General features: G+C 42.0%; 3 protein-coding genes and 1 long non-coding RNA gene across 15 annotated transcripts in view; 2 read left to right on the forward strand and 2 right to left on the reverse strand.

Annotated features, from left to right (window-relative positions):
- Positions 1-23,921, forward strand: part of GNAL (G protein subunit alpha L) — a 173,257-nt gene extending 149,336 nt beyond the window's left edge. For all 5 annotated transcript variants that reach the window (XM_019627497.1, XM_019627501.1, XM_019627500.1 and 2 more), the window contains 7 exons: positions 10,875-10,929; positions 12,436-12,509; positions 13,076-13,134; positions 13,477-13,597; positions 15,286-15,416; positions 17,656-17,723; positions 21,473-23,921. In XM_019627497.1, coding sequence (XP_019483042.1) covers positions 10,875-10,929; positions 12,436-12,509; positions 13,076-13,134; positions 13,477-13,597; positions 15,286-15,416; positions 17,656-17,723; positions 21,473-21,619 — 655 coding nt within the window. In that variant the 3' untranslated portion in view covers positions 21,620-23,921. The remainder of the gene's footprint in view (positions 1-10,874; positions 10,930-12,435; positions 12,510-13,075; positions 13,135-13,476; positions 13,598-15,285; positions 15,417-17,655; positions 17,724-21,472) is intronic.
- Positions 1,781-4,455, forward strand: CHMP1B (charged multivesicular body protein 1B). Its single transcript, XM_019627512.1, has one exon. It carries the CDS (start codon positions 1,906-1,908, stop codon positions 2,503-2,505), a length of 600 nt encoding a protein of 199 aa, XP_019483057.1. The 5' UTR covers positions 1,781-1,905; the 3' UTR covers positions 2,506-4,455.
- Positions 6,286-16,819, reverse strand: LOC109373568 (uncharacterized). Its single transcript, XR_002122250.1, has 3 exons — positions 16,467-16,819; positions 9,645-9,747; positions 6,286-6,473 (listed from the first exon to the last, which is right to left on the reverse strand). It is a non-coding gene; the product is annotated as an uncharacterized LOC109373568 (long non-coding RNA).
- The window catches only part of MPPE1 (metallophosphoesterase 1), a 46,373-nt gene continuing 44,144 nt past the window's right edge, over positions 23,653-25,881 (reverse strand). For 7 of the 8 annotated variants that reach the window (XM_019627505.1, XM_019627510.1, XM_019627503.1 and 4 more), the window contains 2 exons: positions 25,443-25,583; positions 23,653-24,472 (listed from right to left, as the gene is read on the reverse strand). In XM_019627505.1, coding sequence (XP_019483050.1) covers positions 24,290-24,472; positions 25,443-25,583 — 324 coding nt within the window. In that variant the 3' untranslated portion in view covers positions 23,653-24,289. The remainder of the gene's footprint in view (positions 24,473-25,442; positions 25,584-25,881) is intronic. The other variant, XM_019627511.1, reaches the window with a different exon arrangement.

Genomic DNA, 25,881 nt, shown 5'->3' on the forward strand with positions numbered 1-25,881 from the left:
GGGCGTAGGCCCTCTAGCCCCTCTTCAAACCGATTTCTTCTCTGTATTGGTTTTTCTTTATTCTGTTTCTAGAAGTGTCTCATGTGAAGAAAGTGTTCTACTTTAGGGGGGAAAAAGTAATCTTGGCTAAGCTGCTAACTAGTATAATGTCCTAGCCCCTGCCAACCACAATTCAGTTCAGCAAAGCCTTATTGGATGCAGTGCCTACTGTGTGCAGAGTGCTTTCTGCCCATGGGGGAAAAGAATAAGACTATTCTCTGCTTCCAATTGGTTTATAATACAATTAGATGACCTATCCCAGACTTCGTGCCAGGAGGTCTACCCTGTGTGCTGTAGCAGAGGTGCAGAGTACAGTGGCACCACAGAGCAGGGGGGTCCTGGGAGGCTTCATGAAGAAGGTGGGGTTTGAGGATGGGCAATAGGCAGAGATGAATGGGGTGGAAGCCCAAGCAGCAGGGACAGTGTACGCAGAGGGAAAAGCATCGATTCTCATTCTCCACACTGATCAAATGACACAAGTGATGCTCAACTTCAAGCTTCATTCTCACTTAACTGGCACATAGAGGAAGGAAAGAGTAGGGAGGGTGGGGAACCACTATGCCACATAGAGGAGTTCAGCCTTTCTGCCCAGGTTTTGGAGCAAGAGAGTGATATAATCAGAGCTGTGTTTTAGGAAAATGCATGTGACACCAGAACACCTTAAATTTGTGGTTCAAGACCTTTGGCAAGTTATCACAGGATAAAGGGACGGTGAGACTCTGGATTAAAATTATCTCTAAACAGAATCAGCTCTCAGTGATCATTTTCAGCCTAGCTCATTAGGGCAGGCTGGGCTTTCTTATATTTTGTTATTGCTGTATCTGAGGAATCTTTCTAAAAGAAAAAAGCTACAGCACACATTGCTGCCATTTGAAAAACGGCATTTTTAAAAAGGGTTTAATACATAGTGACAGTTTTGATGTATGCAAGTGGGTGTGTGTCCTATTACTTCACCATTCTTTGCCTGCATAATTTAAAATGACAGTTTAGCCTGTCAAACTTAAATGTGAGTGAAGTTCCTTGGATATTTATAAAACATCAAATAGATAGAATCATGTCAGCAAATGATGGGGTTTTTTATTACTAAATCACAGGAGGATTTTTGGATGATAGTTCCTGGCATCTCACCTGTAAGCTGAACTTCCTGCCAAGGTATAAATGGAGTGGTCCACGGTTTTGAAGGTATTTTCAACCATTGGTGAAATAAATAAAAAGACATCACAGGACTTGAGGCAAAATTGTAATCAAAGACTGAGACGCAGGACAATGATACAATTTTTGTTTTGTTTTTTAATGTATTAACAATCCATGCTTTCCGGTTTCCCTGAGAAAGTGTAAGTTACCCAAGCAAAGAAAGCTTTGGTCTCCTGACCTAGCTGACTGTTTGCTGGGTTTTAGCCCTCTGCCCCAGATACCTTAAGGCTTGCCAAGTTTGGAGTTTGGGTGTTTTTTACATGCAGAGCTCTAGACACATCCTGTACATTTCAGTAGATATATGCCTAAGAGTGTGTGAAACGACTTTTTGTGAATCTATTAATACTTTAAAAACTAAGTGGAACTCAATGTAAAGAGCGAGCGCCATGGTCAACCCAGGCAGCATCCAGCTTGAGCGGTCGGGGTCCGTACGGTCTGACCCGGAGTCCGCCTCGCGGGGAAGCCCCCAGCGCCTTCAGTCCCCGAGCTCCGCCCCCGGGACCGTGCGTCCCGCGGGCCCCGCCTCCCGGCGCTGGGCTCTGATGTCACCGCCTGCGCCGCGCGGCAGAAACAGGAAGTGGAACCAAAACAAAGGAGCGGCAACTGGGTGCGGGCCTACTTTCTGCTTGTCTTCGGCGGACATCTGGGCGGACTCTGAGGAGTCGTCCGACTATGTCCAACATGGAGAAACACCTCTTCAACCTAAAGTTCGCGGCCAAAGAACTGAGCAGGAGTGCCAAAAAATGCGACAAGGAGGAAAAGGCCGAAAAGGCCAAAATTAAAAAGGCCATTCAGAAGGGCAACATGGAAGTTGCGAGGATACACGCCGAAAATGCCATTCGCCAGAAGACTCAAGCGGTGAATTTCTTGAGAATGAGTGCGCGGGTCGATGCGGTAGCTGCCAGAGTCCAGACGGCGGTTACGATGGGCAAGGTGACCAAGTCCATGGCCGGGGTGGTTAAATCGATGGATGCGACACTGAAAACCATGAATCTGGAAAAGATCTCTTCTTTAATGGACAAATTCGAGCACCAGTTTGAGACGCTGGACGTCCAAACGCAGCAAATGGAAGACACGATGAGTAACACCACGACGCTGACCACTCCCCAGAATCAGGTGGATATGCTGCTCCAGGAAATGGCAGACGAGGCCGGCCTAGACCTCAACATGGAGCTGCCGCAGGGGCAGACCGGCTCCGTGGGCACAAGCGTGGCCTCGGCCGAGCAGGATGAACTGTCCCAGAGACTGGCCCGCCTGCGAGATCAAGTGTGACGACAGAACCCATTCTGAGGTTTCTTAGCTGTAGCCACCTTCTGAAATGCTCTCTGTGTACTAGGGAAATACTATACTCTAAGGAAACTTTGAACATGCCAGAATGCTGAAATGCTCTTTATTTAAGATGCTTCTGCCTTTGGGTTTACAGTATTCTTGGATACATTAAGATATTCCAGGCTTTCTCCACCCTTAACTGGATTTTAAAGTTCTGTGTAGCTTGTGATGGTGTGTATTTTTATAGCTGCCTTTTAAAAGGACTAGTTAACTTGATGTACATGAATCTTGCTCAAAAATTTGATCAAAACTCTAGTTTTCTGCTCGAATTATCAAAATTGAACATTTTTTTTAACTTAGTGCAATTGATGATATATAGAATTGATATGTGCATAAAAATTAGAGGAGAATGATTACTTTGGTTACAGGGCTATCAACACTTCATTCAACTTACTTAATGGACAGTGCTATTTCTGTGTATCCTTTTTTTGCCATAAAAATGAGATTACAGTTGACTATTAATCTGTCCTCATAACTTGTACTAAAATTACCTTAGGACGTTCTTGCATAATACCCTCTTATTGTTGATGTTCTGTAAGTTTTTGTGTAGTAGTTTTTTGTAACTAGAAAAAAATGCCACATAATTTCCATATTTTATGAGGAAAAATTGTTCATTTATGTTTTTATTTACTAACGAGTTTTTTAAAAGACTTAAGGTTTAACATGACAGTTTCTTTCAAATGAACTTCTCTAACACATTTCTAGTTCTTTCCTATTTCAACACTTAGACTTCTGATAAAGTATGTTAATTAGCATAGCAGTCATATTACTCTAACATTGCCAAAGAACTGTTGATTGGATTGAGAAAACCCTGGGACTGTACTTGTAGGTTTTATTTTGATTTTAACAACCAAAAAGAGAAATAAAATTAGAACAGCATTTTAAGTTCTCATTATTTGTATTTATTATTTTGTCCTTAAAACAACTCCCTGAAAACCTTGGAAATATAAGTTGGAGTGTTTTTCTTAGCCATGCAAGTAATTTAAATATACATGCAGCCAGTTGGAAGTCTGGGAAGTAGGAAAGATACAGGATTGGACAGCAGGCTTGACCCTTTAAAGCTAGAGCCCAGATGTGCTGCCTTACATCTTTCTGGAATGGCAGAGTGCATTTTCTGGCTGAAAAGTAAAGCTCATAGCCACCCACCTCTTTCTTGTAGCCTCAAAACATAGAGACCATTGGTTTGCTTTTGCCTTGGCAAATATGTTAATCTAAGTTAAATACTTAAGGATATTTTAAATCCCCCCTTCACTGGAAGATGTCTCCATCAAGAATTCCACTGTTTTAGAAAATAATTACAGGGACTCTTCCAGGACCTTTGAAAGATTCATAACCAAGTATTCGCCATTATAATATGTTTTCCAGTGTGAACGAATGTGTTGAAGGAAAAAAAAACAGGTATACGAGAGATGACCCTCATATTTACATGTCTATATCTGACTGGATATTTTTCTGAAGCCTTCTATAAGGGACATAAATCGATTGCCCCATATCTTTCTCGAACTCCTCCCTTTTGGCGTCTCATCACATGGTTGCACAGAGGCAGCTGTGTGAGTACAGCATGAGTCATAAGCTCTCTTTAGACTGGAAAAAAAAAACTAAAACTTAAAATATAACTTAGTATTAAACCCTTTGGTAAATTGAAAACCCTTTTTTATAGTGCAGATATTCCCAACAATATTAATATATTTTGTTAGATAAAACAGTGCTTGTATAAGCTTGAACTTTCTTGATATATGTTCATTTCAAACTATATGAATGTACATTTTTAGGAACCATAAATATTATTTTCAAAAGCATATTAGGCCCATGACTTATTTCCTTATTTTCACAGTTGATGAAATCCTGAAATGTAAACCATGAAGTTTGTCAAATAAATCATTTTAAACTGCATGTCACTGCATATCAGTGTGCATCCTATTTAAAAAGCCTTTTAATAATTCAGAGGTAGATTTGGTTCAGAAAGCATGGCATTTCTCCAGTCTCACCCTTATGACCTGCATTTATTAGGTTAGCATGGAATTTTCAAGCATATTTCTAGAAGCCCTAGCTATTACTTCTTTACTGTAATAGTTTCTTCATGGAAACAAGATTCTTCCTCATATTGAAACTTCGCCAGGCTATAAATATTACAAAAGGATCCACTCAAAGATACCAAGAAAACAGTTAATCTTCCATGCAACTACTAGTACAGTTTTTACTTATTTCTCCTTTTTATTTTTCTGCCTTCAAAAGCATAGTTTCTAACATGGATTTAGAATACTCGTAAACTTTTAGTTTATTTTATGAACTGGTTTATTTCGGTTAGATATGTGCACTATTGGAGAACTTTCTTACTAAAGCTGTTTCTTCCTGAAGGAATGTCAATGAATGTGTGTGTGTCAATGCATGTTTTAGATAGAGGCTTGACTATGTGCTTACCCAGCTGTCTTTGATTTGGAAAAGACCACCACCTAAAATAGCACCAGCCTGATAACCTTACTAACTAGACATAGTCACAGTGTCAGCCAATCACATTGTAAAGCAGAAGCATAGGACCTTGTGCTCTAGATTTGTCCTCTGCAATACGAACAACACTGTTTTGGAGGCGTTTCTGTAGCCAAAATCCAAAGTTCAAGACTTTCAGTACTATTGACAAAAAGCCACAGCCTGTGGATGTTGAACAAACTGATGAGCAAGTCCCTGTAATTTTTTTTTAATCAATTAGCAAAATGCCTGCCTCATTGACCTAGGTTGTTTTTCTACAACTAGATGGTAAGTTCCATATGGAGTTTAGGGACAGACTAGCTGGTGTGGTCCCCAGCTCGGTTGGCTCCTGGTAATGTATCCAGCATGGATGCATACTTCCCTGAGATGCTCTTTCTGGTGGTGGTCATGCCTACATCACTCTAATGACAATATACACAGTGGGTAAGGTGGAACAGTGGGCACTTGGCCAGAGCCCCATTATATACCCTCAAAAGCACTGTGTCCTTTTCCTTCATAGTGTTTCTCCAAATTGAAATGTTTGCTCCTCATCTTCAGGGTTTATACATCCTCCTTCCCTCCTAAATGGTGTCAGGACAAACAATTCAGCAGTGTTTATTTAGAATGTCTGAATACAGTAAAAGATTTAGGCTAATGTATATCAGATGCTGGTTATCTGGGGCTTCTTTCTAAAAATCAAAGATATGCTTCTGCCTTAAGTGGTACTCTATACAGTTAGGTAGATAAGGCATACACATTAAGAGAAAAATGGACATGAGTATATACAGTTGAAAAAAGTTATCAGGATGAACACAAGGGGCCGGCCGAGTGGCGCGTTGGTTAAGAGCTGGCTTGGGACACCAGAGGGCCCCATTTCGGATCCCACATATAAGGGCCAGTGACACTGCCCTCTACAGCTAAGATGCTGAACAACAGCTCAACCTGGAGCTGGGCTGCTGTGAGTCGCCAGCGACAGCAGGTGGATTGCCATGGGCTACCGTGTGTAGTCAGCAGTCAGCGTGAGCAGCCAGCAGCTGCCATGAGTAGCTGTCCAGAAGCCGGCGACTGATCTGCCTCGCCGGGGAAGAGCGCAGTGATGGTACCAACTTGGGCCAGTGAAGCAACGTCCTCCACAACTAGACTGAAGAAAAAAGGACAGCAACTTGTCTGTTCCCCTTCCCCCAATTCCCCAGCACTGTTCCCATCCCCCAACTCCCCAATAAAAATCTTTAAAAAAAAAAAAAAGATGAACACAAGATTAGTGCACTTTACATTTAATGGCTTTTATAATTCAACTTTCAAAAAGGGTAAATCATGACATAAGGCAGAATACCAAGCCAATCAATTTGTGAAATAGTAAATACATGGAGAACAGAATTGCAGTGTCTGTCCGTGGTGGTTAAAATTGGCTTCTTTGAAGAGGTTGGGGTTGGATTTAATCTGGGCTGTCAAAGAAAGAAAAAAGTGGGAATTACACAAAGGTCTGAGGCCCAAAACTACATGAGGATTTGACTGGAGGAGAGGGTTTGACATTAAAAAGAGTAAAGAAGAGATCAGGCAGGTTGTGAATGGCTTAGAGGCCAGATTAAAAGTGTGGACTTGACACTGAGAAAAAGAGCAGGAGTGTGAGTCATCAGAACCCATATTGTCCAGATGAAAAGAAATTAGAGCCTAAAGTAGGGTGGCAATAAAAATGGAGAGGAAAAGGCACAGTGCTTTTCAAACTCTGATGTGCACATGGATCACTGCTTCACCCGGGGATGTGGTTCAGCTACACATCCTGATTTCTGAGATCTGCAGATATCGCTGCTGCTGCTGTTGCTGAGCTGAAGACCACCTTTTAATTAGCATGGATCTTAACCATGCTGCACATTAGAACCACCTGGTACTTTGTCATTGTATAGGTCATCTTTTTCTCCACGGTATTTTTATATCATGAAAATAAGCATCATAAAATAAATTTCAATAAGAACACACTGAGAAAAGTTTTTACCGGCTTTAACAGAACTTGCTACATTTTCCACAAAAGAAAAAATTTAAATAGATTTTAATTTAGCTGGTACTTTTTCTCAGATCCAGTTGTTTAAAGGCACTTAACAGAATACTTTCTATCTTTTCATGATCCTTTCCTTGTCCCTTTTCATGATCAACTCCATGGCCATAAGAACTCTGTGACTTGAGTTATTTTAGTGAGGGAGCAGACAGCAGATGAGAAATAAACAATGAATTGCCATTTTGTGCCAATATCAAACAGAAGGCTGATCTAAATGATGAGAATAAAAATGTTTCTGCAAACATGAATATCCTCAACAGTAGCAGTAAAAAATCAAAGTAAATTGCTTTTTAATTACTTTTTTTTATAGTGTCCTTAATTAAAATTTTAATTTGGTATTGTCCTGCCACTCTGTATCTAGTGTGAGTGAATGGTCTATAAGGGGGATTCTACAATCTGGTTAATTTTTTGGCTTAACAGGCAGTGGCATATGTAAGAAGACAATGCTACTTTAAAATGTTGTGTGAAATTCTGTGTATGATTTGGAAGCCCCTTTAAATTCATCTCTTTATTATCTTAGGATCCCCAATTGAAAGTACTTTTACAACATGCTGGGAAATAGGAGGCTTGAACCAAAGATTTAGGCAAAAGGCTGGCAGAAATCTACAACTATAGATTTTTATTTTATTCCTTTATTCCTTAAAGTCTTTCAAAGAACTGGAGAACATATTCACATTTGGGGGAAATTTTCACATTTAATTTTCATTGCACAAACTTGAAATCCATTAACTCAGAATACCACTCAGCATCGGTAACAATTGAGAAGATACCCTTGGAAATGTTCATTGATGCTTCTCAGGTCTTGCTTAGATGGTTAAGTATCAGAGCTGGAATGAACTTTGAGTATCCATCCTGGAGACCGGGGATGGAAAAAGAACTTGACACCTTTGCCTTTGTCATAGGCTTCTCAGAATCACTTATTTTTAACAGCATTCAGGAAAGTACTCCCACCACTTCCTTTGGAAAGTACTCTTTAATCACATCTATCAGGAACTTTTAATGTATTTTTTAACCACAGTTCATTGTTTCCACTTACACTAGTTATTAGCATCTGAATAAATTCACCTACCTCCCTCCACCCTATCTGTATCCTGATAGAAATTGAATGCTTCCTAAACTAACTATAGCCAATGGCTTCATATTTAGTTGAATTTTAATTCCTTCCAGCCCTTTTAATCAGAGATGATTGGCTTCTGTATCTCATGTCAGTATTATATGTCCCCTGTCAACAGATCATTTCTGAATCAAATTATTGTAGCCCATAGCAGGGGTTGGGGAGTGGGAAGGTGGGAGGACTAGCATATCCCCCACCACCCCAGACTGGATTATAGTCCAAAGCCCCCTTTCCAGGAGCAGAAACCTCTCACTTCGTCAGTCTTTTGGCCCCTTTCCTGCTAGGTAGTCAGAAACTATGTACATCCAAGGCTCTCTCCACTCCACCAAATTCAAGGCCAGCAAGGACTGAGCCAAATTGCAATTGTGGTTTTCAAACCAGGCCTCTCAGAAAGGCAGGCCCCTCCCCTCCCTGGGGCTCCATGTTTCTCCAGCTCCCTGGAAGTCCCCTCCTGTGGCATTCCCAGGGTTGTTTGTACTCTGTCCAAACTCCTCCTTATCAGGTACCAGCTCTGCTCCCCGAGCCAATTCACCTATCTGCTAGTATGTACACAGCAGCACCCACCAGGGCTCACAGTGTCTGCTCCAGAAAGGCCACAGGCTGTTCAGAGTCCCTTTGGCTTCTCTGTGGCCCTGCAACCTGGCCATAGCTTTGCAGTCCTTCTCCAGGAGCAGTTGACTTTATTTGACAACTCCCACAGCAGGCAGTGCAGTCGCAGACACTACACTCCATAACTTCCTCTGCCCACCCATCAATCCGGGTGGGACAGGCTCTTGTCTTCCAGTGGAGATGACCTCACTACTGATGCTGCCCCTTCCTACATCCTGCTGGTGGCTTGCCTGCCATGGGGTTGCCTCTTGTTGCAGCTCTAAGATAGGCCTTTGTTCTGGAGCAGCTGGGCCTCGTGCCAAATGAAGGATGCATGGATGGAGGGCTGCCAAAATGTCACCCGGCACCAGGCCACCATATCTGGCCACTGGGACTATCTTTAGCTTTCCAGTAAGAAGCAGTGAAGATGGCCAAGGGAATTAAGTGGTCTTACTGTGTCTTTGGCCTCCCTCTTGCCCGTGCTGACAGCATCTTAAGGACCTGCAATGCAGACTGGTAGGTGGGGCGTGGGGAGATGGGAGGTGACACCTCCCCTGCACTGTGCAAAATGGCCCCAAGCACATGGACTTAGAGGAATGCCGCCAGATCATTGCTTTATTTCACATTCCCAGTGATGGAACCCAAACCTTCCAGGATTGGACAGGCTGGGAAGCCAGGCCATGTCCCTCTAGTCTAGGTCACATTCACTCTTCCCAGTGTAGGAACCTCACCCTGGCTACTTGGACACCCACGGCCAGGAGACCATGGGCCACCAAGACCCCTTCCCTCTCCTCACATGCCCTCCTGTCCTTCTAAAGCCCCAGCTGCCCCATCTCTCTTCAGAAGTGGTCCTTTGCTTACCAGTTAACCAGTCTCTTCTCTTTCTGTGTCTTAAAAGTCTCCACGGTGTCCTTTATATGCGTAGACTGGGCCTCTCAGCCACCTGCTTCTTTATCTCCTCCAGCTTCAGGAAGAGGAGCAGAGAGGACATTCATTCATCGGACAAATATTCAGGGGCCAAGACTGTGCAAGGTGCTGGGGACACCTGGACAAACCAGGCAAACTGTTGCCCTGGGGGGCTTGCATTTTGGAGAAAGATAATGAACAAATAAACAAATGTAAAGCATGTCAGGCTGTGATAATTGCTTTGTAGACAAATAAAGCAAGGTTAGCGTGGAGATGGACAAGGGTGTTATTTTAGGTAAGATGGACAGGGCAGCCTCTCTGCAGGGAGGGAGAGCATCTGCCTGCAGGACCCCTTGCTCCCATGTCTTCTTCCATGTGCAGATGCAATGTGATTTTCTTTCTTCTGCTTACTTCTCCCTCCCTCTGTATCTTGAGCGACTGCTAGGCTCACAGTCTGTGCTGCACTCTCTTCCTGCAAGTCAGGGGGACTAACCTCTGAGAGACTCTCAGAACTCCAGGATCTGTAGCTGGTTACACCCAATTACCAGGGCAACCGGGCAGCTCCCTGGGCATTGTCTACTGAGTTCTCTGTGCATATCCAAAATGGAATTACTCTTGCTCATTCAATATGGAGTCACTCTTGTACACACAAAACTCATTCTAACAGCTTCCAGGGGCGCTTTACTCACTCTGTTTGTGTAACATATCGGACTGCTGGGACCAATCTTATAGCCTCAGCCAGGTGTGCATACCACATTAAACCTGCTCACACGCACACACACTCACACATGACTTTTGGATCTTTTTCAGAACATATTGCACTAAAGGAACATCTCTCACCTCCTGTGTTGTATTTACATTGCAGCATGGCCTTCCTCTACTAGCTTAGCCTTGAAAGGAGGCCTGTGCCACTTCCCAATTTCTGAGTGGCCCCCCCACCCCCAACCCTATGGCAACTGACAAGAAGGAAGGCAAGGGTTAAAAAAAAAAAAGTCAGCCATAGCACCTCAATCAGGAATATTATGCTATCTGGACAGACACATGTGCAGGAAAGAAAATAGGAACTTTCCTCAGCCTCTCTGCTGCCCCTGTCCTCCTGTGCTTGTGTACTATCCCATACAGCACCCCACAGCCCAGGAGAAAGTCATCAGAGAACATTCTGAGCACTGCTATCTTCCTTTTCAGCTTCCTGGAAAGAATCGACAGTGTCAGCTTGGTGGACTACACCCCCACTGACCAGGTATGTGAAGTGAGTGCTGCGCCACTTGGCCACCCGGTGGGAACTTGTGAGTTAGAGAAATTGCCAGTATTATTCAATGATTATTTTTAAATGGGTTAAGAGAAAATTTCTTAAAATAACTACTTCTTTCAAATTGTTTGCACTGTCCCTGCATGCACACGTGATGTGTTACCATACCCTGTTAATTGGCCCATTGACTTAGCTCTCTAAAACTTGCTTGATTTCTAAATTCCCAATATCGACAAAACTTATCAGTGGAATTGGACTAAGCAATTCCTATTCCTCTTGGAGCTGTCAACAAAAACTAAATCTTTACCTCCCCAGCTTCATAAACCCTGCCCATTCTGCTTTTATGACCCTGCCCTAGTCTGGGTCATAAACTACAGCACGCTTTCCAGCTCTGACCCAGTGTGTCTCCTTTGGGTTAAGCTAGAGAAAAGTGCCCCACTGCACATTTGTAAGTAGCAGAAAGGGACCTTCTGTGCCCCCCGAAACCTTTGATCCTCAGACATCTGCAGAGACAGAGAACCTTGAATTGTTCAGCTTAGGAGCCCCCAGATGCCTCTAGAGCTAGTGAACTCTAAGAAAGTTAGAGGGCTTCCATTCAAACCTCCTCTCCAACACTCCCCAGTGTCTGTGTCCCCTGTAGGACCTTGGCTGTGGGCCCATCCTGGAGGCTCTCTCTTCTCTGACCCTCCTGAAAGTCTGAGGTCCTCTCTCTCCCATGAAGTCCACCTCTCTCTGAGGCTGACTCCAAGAGCTCAAAATTATCTGACAGAGCAGTGGAGTCAATCCCTCGAGGCTGTCCTAAACACTTCTCTTCAGGCTAAGAGGGGACAACCACCTCCCAGCTTCCAGAATGATTGTCTGCTTCATTGACATCATAATAAATTTGTGATCAGAAAAAAAATATGCCTGACATCTTATAAATGTACAAGAGATGTCAGCTTTGTAAAACTATAGCTTTCTCATCCCCTCTGGACCCATCATCTTTCAGAGGGAATAGAAGTATGCAGGGAAGAGAGAGGAAATTTAAAATCAACTAGCATCCAGTCCAAAAAATCCATGATCTGGGAATGCAGAGTTACGGCTCTTTTGGTTTCTCACCCAAATGGTACTGAACCTGGAGCAGGTGGCTGTCCAGTTGTAACAGAAGGGCACTGGAAGATCTCTCCCAGAACACTAAGCATGTGATTTGGTTGTCAGGAGCATGACAGTCAGTGAGCTACATTCATCAGTGATTTAAATAAACAATCCTAAAGAAAGTGAAAGCATAGCTCTTAAGTATCTAAAGACAAATAAATATATTAACTGTGATTTTCTCAGAGGATGGGAGGTAGGGGGTGAGACAGAATGCATTTGTCTGAGTTTTTAATTACCATGTTGTTTCTTTTATAATGGCAAAAATTGCTATTCGAAAAACTCAATTATGATTGCATCCACGGCTTTCCTTGTGAAGGAGAACAACGGTGTCACTTGGTTTGCTTTTTCTCTTCTTGCCCTCAGGACCTTCTCAGATGCAGAGTTCTGACATCAGGGATTTTTGAGACACGATTTCAAGTGGACAAAGTAAACTTCCAGTAAGTGTGTCCTTGAGAGCAGGCCTGCTGTGGGGGTGTGGGCAGGAAGCCCTCCTTGCTGCAGGCTGGGGCCTTACTGGGTGTGGGACCAAGGAACCCTGCTACCACCCAAGGCCCTGGGGCTTTGGGGAGTGGAATACCAAATATGCATCACCATCCTTTAGGATAAGTAAATACAGACTGTGTGGTACTGAAATATACGCAGTAAGTTTAGGGAGGGAAGAATCCAAGACCTGAGACACCTGAGAAGGTAAGAAAGATCCAAGGCATTGGGGTAGATAGAAACTGCAGCCAGAAACTCAGGCAGAGGGAGGCACTGCACAGGCTGCTCTGAGAAGCAGGCTCAAGTCGGGCTGATGGCTGCGGGGCAATGACTGAAATCAGAGAAATGACTGGTTTTGGATACCCAGGCTCAGCAAGCTGGTACAGAACCTGAGACTGGGCCTTAGCAGTCTGCCGAGGTCCCACAGGGAGCCATGCTACAGACCAGACAGCAACGGAGAGTAGCACAGAAGTGCACGGTGCTTCCTCACACCCATAATAATTGTCCTGTTGTCCTTCCACAGCATGTTTGATGTCGGTGGCCAGAGGGATGAGAGAAGAAAATGGATCCAGTGCTTTAACGGTGATTTCCATGCTCTCTCAAGAATATGGGATGAATTCTCACACTTGCTCCTGCTACTGTGTTTAAGTAGCTATGAATGAGATTATCTATAAAATACATTCAGTGTGAATCTCATAAATAAGGGATTTAAGCATCTCAGATTTCCATTTATCATTCGCTAATATGGGTAGACTCCTGGTCAGGTACATTACTGAACAACCAGTTATACACACAGTGCTGATTCAAGTCATCCTTATAATCACGGGATGAAATTTCCCTGGAAATCAGTAGCAGTGGGGTGTGTACTTTATCATAACCCCACAATGACCATCTGTCTAACTTTTTCTCTCTTCTCCCACTAAGATGTCACTGCTATCATTTATGTCGCCGCCTGCAGTAGCTACAACATGGTGATTCGGGAAGATAACAACACCAACAGGCTGAGAGAGTCCCTGGACCTTTTCGAAAGCATCTGGAACAACAGGTTATAAAAATAATAAATTCAGCCTCACCACTCAATTGCAAATTTTCTTTCATTAAAATTACCACCCAGCTCACTTTTATTTTTATTTTCCAGATATAGTCATTCTTTCCTTACTGATAAATTCAAAACTATAGAAGTATCTCTTTTAGTCCATCTCATATACAGACATTTTTAATATAGGGGGACTGTTCCTTGATGAAGCTCTGGCAATGCTTTGTCAAGAAAATTTAAATCTCAATGTTGAAAGCCTAAGATCATATCTAGGGTTCAAATTTGGTTTTGTTTGGTTTTCAAAATTTAGAAAGTACTAATTTTAACCACCCATCACTTACAGTTTAAAAGCACAGCATGATCATGTTTGAAACTGGTAGTATTGCACAGGAACAGAACTGCAAACACACACACACAGTTAAAAAATCTAAGTTTATTCTGAAATATTTGGGAATAAATAGCTCCAAGGAGGACAGAAACATTAGCTGACCTTGCAAAAGATTTGGGTTGTCAGAAAAGTATTTGTCTATAAAGTGTTCAGCAACTGGTCTCAGTTCTATAGTATTAAGACAGTTAATGGGAAAGAAAGAGTCAGGAAATACTGGTATACAGAGGAATGCATTGGAGTCATTAAAAATTTATATATATATACATATATATATATATATACACACACACACACACACACACACACACACACACACACATGCATGCGCACACACACACACAACGTACAGCCACATGGGAAAATGACCGTCACAATAATGTTAAATGAAAAGGCAGATTTAAAAACATCATAACTTATTTTTATAGAGATGATAAATATGTGTGAGAATAGAAAAAAAAACTACAAAAACATAAAAATTCGAATAGTTTTTTCAAGGTGTAATTACATTTGATTTTTTTTCTATAATTAAAAATTCATTTTTACAAGGACTATGTATTTTATAAGTAGAAGAAACTGTAAGTCTATTTCCATTTGGGGGGGAGAATGGATTGTGTTTCTAATTCATAGTACAATTCCTGTACACTAATCATCAGCTTGATTCCTTTGAAGTAATGGAATTTCCAAAGGCTTTGTTAATATGCACACTGAACTCATGTTAAGCTAGTTCTCAGTATTTAATGAAACAGAGAGAGAACTTTCCTTCCTGCACCTTCACTGTACCTGAGCCCCTCCCCTTAGCTTGTCATGTCCAGTGCAGTGATCTAGCTCTAGATCTGATTCACAGCCTCTCCACATCTGGAGAACCTCAGATCTGTTCAGAGGTGGCAGGGGAAGAACCAAGCCAGCCACAAACTATATTCTGTGTGATTAGGTAATGAGTCCTCTATCTTGCTGCTGCTATTGTTGTTAACGCTTTAACTTTTTCTAATTTTCTGACCCTTAATTAGTAAATTACACCAAGTGTATTTATTACCTAAGTAAACCTTAGCTTTGTACCAGTAAATTTATAACCCCAGTGAAGATGAGTTAGAAAGTGCTAAACTGCTAAATCAACTACCTATATTTATCATTATAAGAATGTCTTGTTGGCAGATGGAGTGGAGGACTGAGATACAGGTATGTCAAATATTGCTAAATATTATACATCGTCAAGAAAATGACAATGTTGTCATTTTCACTGAATTTCTCCTATGTTAGATGTACTTTCCCATACAGTGGATATGAAATTTGTATGCTTATTTCTCCTCAGGTGGTTACGGACCATTTCTATCATCTTGTTCTTGAACAAACAAGATATGCTGGCAGAAAAAGTCTTGGCAGGAAAATCAAAAATTGAAGATTATTTCCCAGAGTATGCAAATTATACTGTTCCTGAAGATGGTAAGATTTCAAAACAAGTTTCTCCTGATTAAGGAAAAAACTTAATTGTTCTCTCACTACCCCTGTAATTATAATTCAAACAGTTCTGATGAGTCTAGGAAAGTCAGTTAATTTAAATCAATCCTCTCAACTATCCTAAAGTACTAGAGTATTAAAATATCCTATGTAGGATTCCATTTGTAAAAACTTCAGAGTTTGACTTTCCATTCAAACTGTGCAGTTGGAAAAAGGGCAATTTCAGGTGTGAATATGTCATTAGTTGGGGTAAATATTGCCTCTTGGTGCCTCAGTTGGGTCTGCTGTGAACTGGGCCCATGTCAGCCCTTTATATTGACCTTCACATTGAACCCTCACAGTAACGCTATGTGGGAGCACCTGTTCTCACATTTTCCTGTGGAAATTGAGGCTGAGAGAGGTAAAGTCACTTGTTCAAGGTCATTCAAGTAGAGCCTGCTAGGACAAGGCAGTCTTGGAACCCTTTACTTCCGAGCCCGCACTTTCAGCCACCGTGTTTATATCTTTTGTATCCAATAATGACTTTGGCTACAACACTGGTGACTTCCGTTAAGGTGACCAACCATCCGTGGGGGTTCCTGGGACATGGGACATTCAGTGCTAAAGCCAAGAAGTTCCCGTCCCGGCAAACCTGAAACCAGTTCCAACTGCTGCTCTTCAGTTTTGAGTAGACACTGGGCCACCAGAGTCTTGTAGGATGGATTTGTTCACAGCAAAATAGCACTACGTCTTAAATTTGAATCCCAAACTAGATAAAGCAGAATGAAAGGGACTTTCCTAGAAACTTCAATTAAGAAGATAAAAAAATTCATCATCCTCTTTGCACTAACTTCAGCCAGCCAGGGGTTGTGCTTTCCAAGGCTAAGGTAGTGTGCCACCTGCCTAAGGGAAATCTTCAGAGCACTGCTGTGTTGCCCTCTCTGTTGCTGGATTACCTGTCTCCCAGCAACCGAGTCTTTTTTAACTTTCTCAGTCACCAGTGTCCCCCATCCCTTCACCCTGTCAAGTCAATACTCACAGCTCTGTGGAGCTTACCTCCAAAATGTCCACTGCTGCTTGCTCTTCCATCTTTCCCTCCTCACAGCCTTCCTTGTTCCTGATCCTTCCCCCCCCCCACTCCCCACCCCCACGCTATCTCAGTTATGGATCTGGCCAGTGCAGCTTCCTACCCAGACTCCCTGATTCTGGTCACTCAGCTTTACAGAACATTCTCTGAACTTCTGCCAAAGTCACCTTTCTGAAACACAACCACAACCCTGCTTTGGATTTGTTCCAACACTGATTTAATCTCACCACAAATTGAGGCCAAACTTGACCTGTCTAGGAAATAGTAGAAGCTGGGCTCCCCCAATCTCAGCAATCTAGTGCTCCTCCCTCCACATTCAGTGACACTGTGCCCCTCCCCCTCCCCTCAGTGACACTGTGCCCCTCCCTCTCCCCCTCAGTGACACTGGTCTCCTCCCCCTACCCATACCTCTCTTCCCTCTGCACTGGGCCTGCCCAGATACCTGTCCTGGCCAAGCATGGCAGACATCCAGGTCAGGCCTGACTCAGCACCTGCAGAGCTCCCTAGAGCCTGCTCCTTGGGAGTGAAGAGGTAGGCATAGTAGTTGCAACAGAGAAGGAAGAAAGTGATGAGAACATGCAGACATGAAGCCTAGAGTTTAGGAAAATAGATTTCACAGGGTCACAGAAACTATTCAATGATCCCGTGAACTTACAATCTGCATGGGAAAAAGTATTGGGAAGGGCCTAGAGTCAGAGTGGTTGCTATAGTTGATTTTAATTAGAGGCTGCAGATGCCCAAGTCTATAGTAGAAACAGTAAGGAGGATCTTTCTAAGAACAAGACTGATGGAATGAGAACGCAGCCCTGATGAGCAGAGCCTCTGCAGAAGCCAGAGCCACGGGTCTGCAGCCCAGCTGAAGGTGAAGAAGGCAGCTGTGGGCTTGGTCCATATTCAGTGAGAAGCTTTTATTTTATTTGAGTGGAAGTTATACCCCACCACCAAAAAATAAAAATAAGAAGTTTTTCAGTGTTCTAACCATCAAATTAAAATGATTTGGGAGAAAAAAATTAAACTGACATTTTAGTTTTTTGCTTTGATATACAAGTCTTTTAATGCTATGAGTATACCTCAGTCTAACTGTAATTCCTTTTATATTTTTCATAGAGTTGCATCTCTGTTTCACATTACTTAAAATTCTATTTGTAATTTCTACAGCAACACCAGATGCAGGAGAAGATCCCAAAGTTACAAGAGCCAAGTTCTTTATCCGGGATCTATTTTTGGTAAACAAATTTATTAACCTTTGTTTTCCTACCACCTTAGAGTTATACTGTTCTTTGCTATTTGGAAATTACTTACCCTTTCATGAGCTCATTCATTCTCCCTTCAAATTATGAGATAAAAGAAGGTATTATTACTTCATCTCACAGCTGAGCACCCTGAGGTTCAGAGAGATTAGACATGTCACCTCAGGTCACACAGCTTCCAAGCAAAAATGGCACTGAGACAAGCTGGACCCTGTCACTTGTTTTATTTTCCCAAAAGGAAAGAGTCCTTCAGCAGAGTGTGGAACACTAGCACTCACACTGGGTCATCCTTTCAGCCCTTATTTTCCATTCAACCTTAAGAGGCTAAGGTTAACATGAAAATGGACTTGCTCAAATTCAGATATTTCTTTTTTTTTTACTTTTTATTTTGAGATTATTTCAAATTTACATTAAAAAAATGAAAGAGTTGTACAAGTAACTCCACATACTCTTCACCCAAATGGACTAATTGGTAAATTTTTACATTTATTTTATCTATTTATTTTTCTCTTCTGAATAACCCAGTGTGTAACTGGTTAGGAGTTTTTACTAGCTTGAAACTATTATATACTAAGACATACCCAAGGGCATGTTCCAATAATACCCAGATAGCACCTGGCACACGTCGACTGTGTTCTGCAGAACTGGGAATCAGCCCCGTCTGTAGCAGGGATGGTCCAGTCGGCGCGCGTTTCTATCGGGATCAAATCCACAGCCTGACACGACAGAACCCATGTCTCTACCCTCCTCCCACCATGCCCCGTTTCCTCTTAATCCTATATTGAATGAGAAAGTAACAAGGGCGAGAAATCAAGTCCCAAAGTGAGTTCAGAGAAACAAGGTTCCCCCAGGACATAATGGGTAGTGCTGGGAAAGGGCTCTGCAGCGAGTCAATCTGGGAAATGCTGTGTTGAATAAAGTGAGACAGGTTTCTCTCTTGTAAGACTTCTCAGAACCTTTGCTGTGCTGAAGCACACTGTGAATCTCTTCAATAAGGGAAAGTGTAGTAGATCAAGGACTTCCTTTTTTGAGGAGCATCTTGTGAGACCATAAAATATAAAACACATAAAAGGTGTTCCACAAAATGCCCTTCTAATGAGAATGAAAAGTTAACTAAGTGTGCAAATAAGGCATTTAGATAAAGATTAGAAATAGAATATGAATGGCCATGCTCCCGCTATTCAGTCCTTGGGCAGAAACCTTTTCATTTTTAACAACGGACAGTTCTGGCTTGTATGCAGTTTGCAAATCAGGAAAATAAAGGCATGGGGGTATCAACTTACTTTTTATTGTGGAATTTGCCTTGGGCAGTGAGTCGTCTGAGAAGTTTTGCGTTGGAACCCATAATCCCATGGGTTCCAACCTCACAGAAGGTAGCCAAGGCAGATTGTAGAATTGGTTATTTATTGATCATTTATCCAATATTTTATCCGGAGAGGAGCAAATCTTGGGTGAAACAATAACTTTGGTAACACAAGGCACTGAGAGTCTGTGGGGAATGAAGGTTAGAAAAGATGGAGGGGTGCAGGGAGTGGACCTGTCCTTGAGGAGAGTAAAGGGGAGGTTTGGGCCTAGAAGGCAGAGGACACAGTGAGAAGAACCCCTCTTTGAGAAGGGGCCAAATGCTGTTTGAGCATTCTCCTTAAATGTCATCACATGAGGAGGGGACTGACTACCAAGAGGTTTGTCCCAGGCAAGTTCCTTTCCTCCCATGGGGAGGCATGAACCATCCCCAGAACGGGAAGAACTTAGAACCACAGGGTCCAGGATGAGAGAGAGAGCCAGGTGCTAAGTCCCCAGAATCCCCCCTAGTCACCATCAACCAGTCCCGTCCCTCAAACTGGAAACCACCTGCAAACCTGAGCCCAGACCTGGGCCAGAGTCTCCTCCATGACCAGTGTCACCAAACCTTTTAAAACAGAAGGTGGTGAGTATATGGTCAATATCCTGTGTCTTGATGCTCTTAGCATCTGTTAGAAGCCTGCATGTTTTCTGGGCTACTTCCTCATATTTTACTAGCCCCTCTCAGATTTCTTGAACATTGTCTCCTAAGAGAGGGCCTCAGAGAGTTGGACACCAGCCAGGTGACCCAACCAAGCAGAGCCTAGAATTGCCCAGTTTTCCTTGACAAGCTTATTTCTATCACTTGTAATGAAAAAGAGTTTGTTTAGAGATTTAAACTGTTAGAAGTTTGTATACTTGCAACAACTTTTGTAATGACTCCATTCCTTAAATTTTTGTTGCTCCAGGCAGGGACAAGCTGGTCAGATTATTACAGAAGAAAGCCTATTTTAATTCATTCACTAGGCACTTACTCTGTGTATGCCACATATCTCAGCTGGTGCTTTAGAACTAAAAAGATATGTAACCTACATATCAGTGTTGATAAGTATAAATAAAAAAATTTTAATTGATTGGGAGAAGCCCAACTATTGCTAAAAATACGTCTCTCCTCCTAGGAGGAGTTTCATAACCCAATGATCACTTTCACAACACCCTTGCAGGAGTCCTAGAATTTCTCCAATAGCTGTTTCCGAAGATGCTTTGCAGGAAAAGAAGGGGTGGGAGTAGGGGGACAAGGAGGACATCCAGGGATTCCTGTGGGCACCTATGAAGAAAGTTCCATATGACCTCTGCATTAGTTTGCTAGAGCTGCCATAACAAAACTTAGAGACTGGGTGGCTTAAACAAAGGAAATGTATTTCTCACAGTCCTGGAGGCTAGAAGTCTGAGATCAAGATGTTGGCATGGTTGGTTTCTCCTGAGCCCTGTCCTTGGCTTGTACATGTCTACCTTTTCCTTGTATCCTCCCATGGTCTTCCCTCTGTTTCTATCTGTGTCTTAATCTCCTCTTCTTATGAGGACACCCATCTTACTGAATTAAGGCTCACCCTAATGACCTCATTTTAACTTAATTACCTTATTAAAGACCCTATCTCCAAATACAGTCACATTCTGAGATGCTGGGGATTAGGACTTAAACATAAGAATGGGGGGTGGGGGGATGAGGGCACAATTTAGCCCATGACAGTCTCTCTCCACACTGCCTCACTTAGCTTCACAATGCACATGAGCATGTCACTCCAAGATGTCCTCATGAATCATGACACATAACGTTTAATTCAGTGTTTAAACACCAAGTTATTTGGCCACAGAGCACTTTTCTCCCAGAACGCACATGAATCTTCCAATGCTAACCAGGGGACACCCCTAGGAAACGCTGAAGTTCTAACGTGACTGATGTGTTGTCCATACAAAACCACTAGAAGTGTGTGAATATTTAAATTCAAATTAATTAAAATTAAAACTAAAAATCAGTCTCTCTGTTGCATCTGCTAGGAATAGTGGCTACCTTATTGGCAGGGCAGATATAGAACATTTCCAATATTGCACAAAGTTCCATTGGGAGGTGCTGGTTTAGACCTTCATTTCTGGAAAATTCTACCCTGAATTCTACTTTCTGTGGCTGTCTTTTAAACATATGTCCTGTCTCAACTGAACTCTTAAGGGCCAGAGGTAAGCTAAGGTGCTTTGGGTTTCCAGCAGCATATTCAGTAGACACTCCCTACAGCTGTGTTCTTATGTCAAACAAACAAGACAACACCCCAAGCCCTCTAGTCTTTGATCAAAGTGTTGCCTAAATTCTTCTCGAAGAATGAATGGAGTGGGGTCAGGCAGTTTTCCCACCTCCGAGCCCCACAGCACAGATGCCTCTTTTTCTGCAGAGGATCAGCACAGCAACAGGGGACGGCAAACACTACTGCTACCCGCACTTCACCTGCGCTGTAGACACGGAGAACATCCGCAGGGTGTTCAACGATTGCCGCGACATCATCCAGAGGATGCACCTCAAACAGTACGAACTCTTGTGAGGCGGCCCTGGGCTGGTGGGCGCACCTTCTCTCTGCCTGCTCTCGTCTCTCTGTTACCCCACCAGGTGGAGCATTTACTCCTGGACTGCCTGTCAGCCCCAACCCATGGTAGAAAGTAGTAAGTTCCCAGTGTCTTTAGGCTGCTGTTTGTCCTATTCAGTGTGGGCTCCGTGTGTGATCACCAAGCCTCTGGCTACCTCTGTTCCCCTCAGGTTTGGTTTGTAGCTTTTGTTTTCATTGAACATGACCTCCCACAGCCTCCCCACCTCCACCAATCTGTGTCCACTCTCACTTGGGTGACACTGCAGTGAAATCTCTCTGGGTGGGGGCCCCTTTTATTTGTCCATTCAGTGATTTAGTGATTCATCAAGAACAAACTTGACAGATGGGAGAAAAACGCACTTTTTTCTGAGTTGTCAAGCATGATTGCAGAGGCACATGTGTAATGTGGTGAGGCATGGCGCTTTCCGATTCTAGCTTTAAGAAGCTGCAGGTGGACAAGTGGCCACTCCTTCTGATCTACATTGGCCCAAGTCTTAGAGTAGGCCCCAAGCCACAGAGGGGAGAGAAAGCCTTTTTTCAATAATATTTAAAGTCGCTGCTAGCCTCAGGCATTTGAATTAGAGCTACTTTGAGCCTTTTACATTTAGGCAGAAAACATACCACATTCACTACTGCAAAATATGTCCTGTCTAAAAATGATTCCCTAGACTTTCATTATGCTTAAGCAATTGTCTCTTTTCATATATTCTTTTTGTTGTTTTATCTCTGGTTTATTATACTGTACAGACCACAAATGTACTATTATTTTGTATAACTACTAAAGAAAAATACTCGTAGATCTTTGTGTCTTGGTTATGGCTATAACTGTAAAAGAAATATGTTGTGTTTTTTTGTGTGTGCTGAACAGCTAAATGTCAACATTACCTGCTGCTTGCTCTGAAAAGGAATGAATGATATCTGTAGAATTTAGGACGTTTTATCAGTTGGTACTTTTAAAAATACTCCTTGATTATATATAAGTACAAGTTAATCATTCACATCTTATAAACAATGCCGTATTAACATCACAAGCTTCTTTCACAGAACCAAGGATGTTTTTTCTCTCCACACAGTATCTTTCTCGATTATTTTGCTATTTAAAGACTTTTACAGGTTTCCTGAGTGGGAATAGGTCAACCATTGCCACTGTCAAAGCTTTTGAACCATTTACTTGACCACAGGTTCCATCATAAACAAATAGGAAGAAAAAAGACAAATATAGGCATCAACATTTGTGTCTGCCTAGGAGAATCAAAGAATGGCATCTTCATTTGCCTTTTAAAGAAGAAACATTACAAAACCTGTATTTGAAATATAAAATCAAAACATATGGCTATTTCTCAAACTTGAAAGATTTGCAAATGCAGCCTCAAGTTATTGCATAGTATATCTAGAAAGCAAGAATCTCTGTAGCAGGCACATGTCATATTCTATCCACAGTCACAGCTTTGACGGTAGTTTCCTTAGGTTAAAGATAATCTGTACTGATGTTTGAAGTTATATTTCAACAATACAAATCCAGGGAAGTGACAGCCTAGCCTACATTATTTCATTAATTTCCTTTGTCTTTGTTGAGTATTTTAAAGTTTATAATATAATCAGCATTTTATAATCCTTTATAAACTTATCCAATTTTAAATACTACTTTTCCAAGAAAGGATGACAACTTTGTAGACAATCAGTGCAACAAACACATATTTTATCTTTTTATCCAAATTCCTGCTCCTTTCATCCTTAACTGTTTCATAAAACTCTCAGTTGAACTGAGACATACAAAGTAAAAATTATTTTCAGTTTCCACTGCACTTTCAAAGTAAAACATGAAGAAAAACTGAGGATACACTCCCATACATAGACAAAAAATGAAGTTGTACGTTGTTACATGCATTATTACTCAACAACTCCCCTGTTAACTAAACTTCCTATTTAAAAGTCAATTGCAGAAAGAGATAGACTCTTAGAAAAAAAAAAAAGAATACATTTTGTCTGGCTTAAAATTATCAAGATATATTTATTTTTAAATACCAAAGCCACTTCCTAGTCCATTTTTCAAGTTCCTTTTGACCATAGGCATTAAATTCAGATTTAACAACTTGGTCTAGTGGAGAGAAAATTACACTTATCTAAAAATCTGATTCCATTAATTTAGCACAGAAGTACAAAAGTCTGTGTAAACTTTTCCTGCTTGTAGCATCTGTACATTTATTTGCTGTGTACAGCTTTATAATATTTAGGAATTTGAGAACAACTTCGGAGGAGGACAAAAAGCAAACCCAAAGTTTGGTTTGTGTACACCTAAGCCCAAGTGTGCCTCCAGGGCTGCTGGCTCCATCTTGGTGAAGAAAGGACTGTCTAGTGCATGCAAGTGATGACATTAATAGCATTTACATATTGTACAGATACAATCTTTGATTATACATATATTTGATAAAATGAGAAAACAGACTTGTCGTAATGTTTCATTTTTATAGCATGAGAACAGTACAATTAACTATTTATTCTGCAGTAATTTGCATCAATCATTTAGAATTTCTATGAAGTGCATAAAGACAGCTCATCCCACATGAGCACTGCCCCAAGTTCAGTTTCTTTGGCTTTGACATTTATTACTAAAAGCAAAAAGTCTCTTCACACTGTCTTAAATTTTCTGAGCAGCTGGCAACCAAAAAGAAAAGGCAAGTCTAGAAACCCAAAGTGAACTAATATGAGGACCACAAGGAACCCAGCTGCTCCACAATATGTGATCAGAACCGTGTTCTCGAAGGGAAGGTAGCACTTGCTGAGGGCATACTCTGTGGGCGTCATGCTGCCCTGGAAAGGAAATAAGAATGTTATGCTGCAGTGAGAGCCCCACGCACAGCTCCAACACAACAGTCTGCCTTAAGAACAACAGAAGAAAGGCAGCTTTCTTGGCTTAGCTGAGGCAGGGAAGTGGCTCTCCTCACAAGACTTAAAGAGGGACAGCCTACACATGCAGTGGTGAGAGAAAGGAAGCCACGGGTTCCTCTAAAATATAGTAGGCATACCAGAGAGATACACAGATAGGCAGGGAGATTTAAAGCAATGGTCATCGAGGAACAGGAATTCAAGGCTATTTTTCATGCCACTTGATGCTAAAATAAGCAATCTGTTACCTAGAAATACATGTGCCAGGGGCGCCTCAATGGACTTTTTTTTTTGGTAGACATTTTTGCTATGTGAAATGACAGTGGGGAATGTTTTCATTTACTACTGTGAATTTGAAAACATGAGGTTTTCCCCATCTTTTCATGAAGTAGAAGTACCTGATATAAAAGCATTACGAACTGGGTGCTGAAACCCAAAGGCAAAAAAAAAGGTGCTGAAACATCAGGTGGTCAGTCATTGAAACAATATCCTTAATCAACTTGCAAGAGCTATAGCGTTTTTCTGCCACAGCACATGGCACATTTGGAAAATAAGACATGATGACTAGGTACAGCTAATGAAAAAATGATCCTGTTTCCTTAGAAAATTAAATACACAAAGCCTAATGTCAGAGGACACTACCTTCCCTGAAGGGATAAAACACTCTGTAAGACACTTCTCCCCTTACCCCTCTTGGAATAATGCCATGTTTCTTTGTCCCCAGGAAGATGTTTAGACAGGGTACAGTGTATCAAACTAAATGTGCGTGCAGAGTGGGGGAAGTTTATTTATGGCTTTTGTATATTTTTACAGATTACAGCAATTAAACAGTTGACTTCTGTGTTGATTTAAATACTTATTAAAGCTTTGAGACAAAAATAAATGTTCACGTTACCATGATGAAACTGGGGTTGTTTCTGTTCCTCCAACTGAAAGACGGCACACTGAGCTCGGAGATTCCTGCCCCGTGGAGCACCTCGCAGGCGCTGTGCGTGTGGCCACTCAGGACCAAACGTGGCTGGAGCCACCAGAGCAGCTACCACACCCAGGGGACAGCAACAGGCAGTTAATACTTGGACAGAGCCCTGCCAGGGGCCCAGAGCCAGGGCACCATTGATTTCATTCAGTTAAATATGAAATCCCTACTTTGTAGGACTGTTTTGTTTTTTCCTTAAAATCCTTTGGTTTGTTTAGACCAGCGGTTCTCAACCTGTGGGTCGCGACCCTTTTGGGGGTCAAATGACCCTTTCACAGGGGTCGCCTAAGACCATCGGAAAACAAAAAGATATTTACATTACGATTCATAACAGTAGCAAAATTACAGTTATAGAGTA

The sequence above is a fragment of the Hipposideros armiger genome, unplaced genomic scaffold (genome assembly GCF_001890085.2).
Source record: "Hipposideros armiger isolate ML-2016 unplaced genomic scaffold, ASM189008v1 scaffold_735, whole genome shotgun sequence".
Lineage (NCBI taxonomy): Eukaryota > Metazoa > Chordata > Mammalia > Chiroptera > Hipposideridae > Hipposideros > Hipposideros armiger.

Excerpts from the sequence above, each read along its gene's own strand:
- CHMP1B (XM_019627512.1), top strand. The coding sequence starts at position 1,906 with ATGTCCAACATGGAGAAACACCTCTTCAACCTAAAGTTCGCGGCCAAA.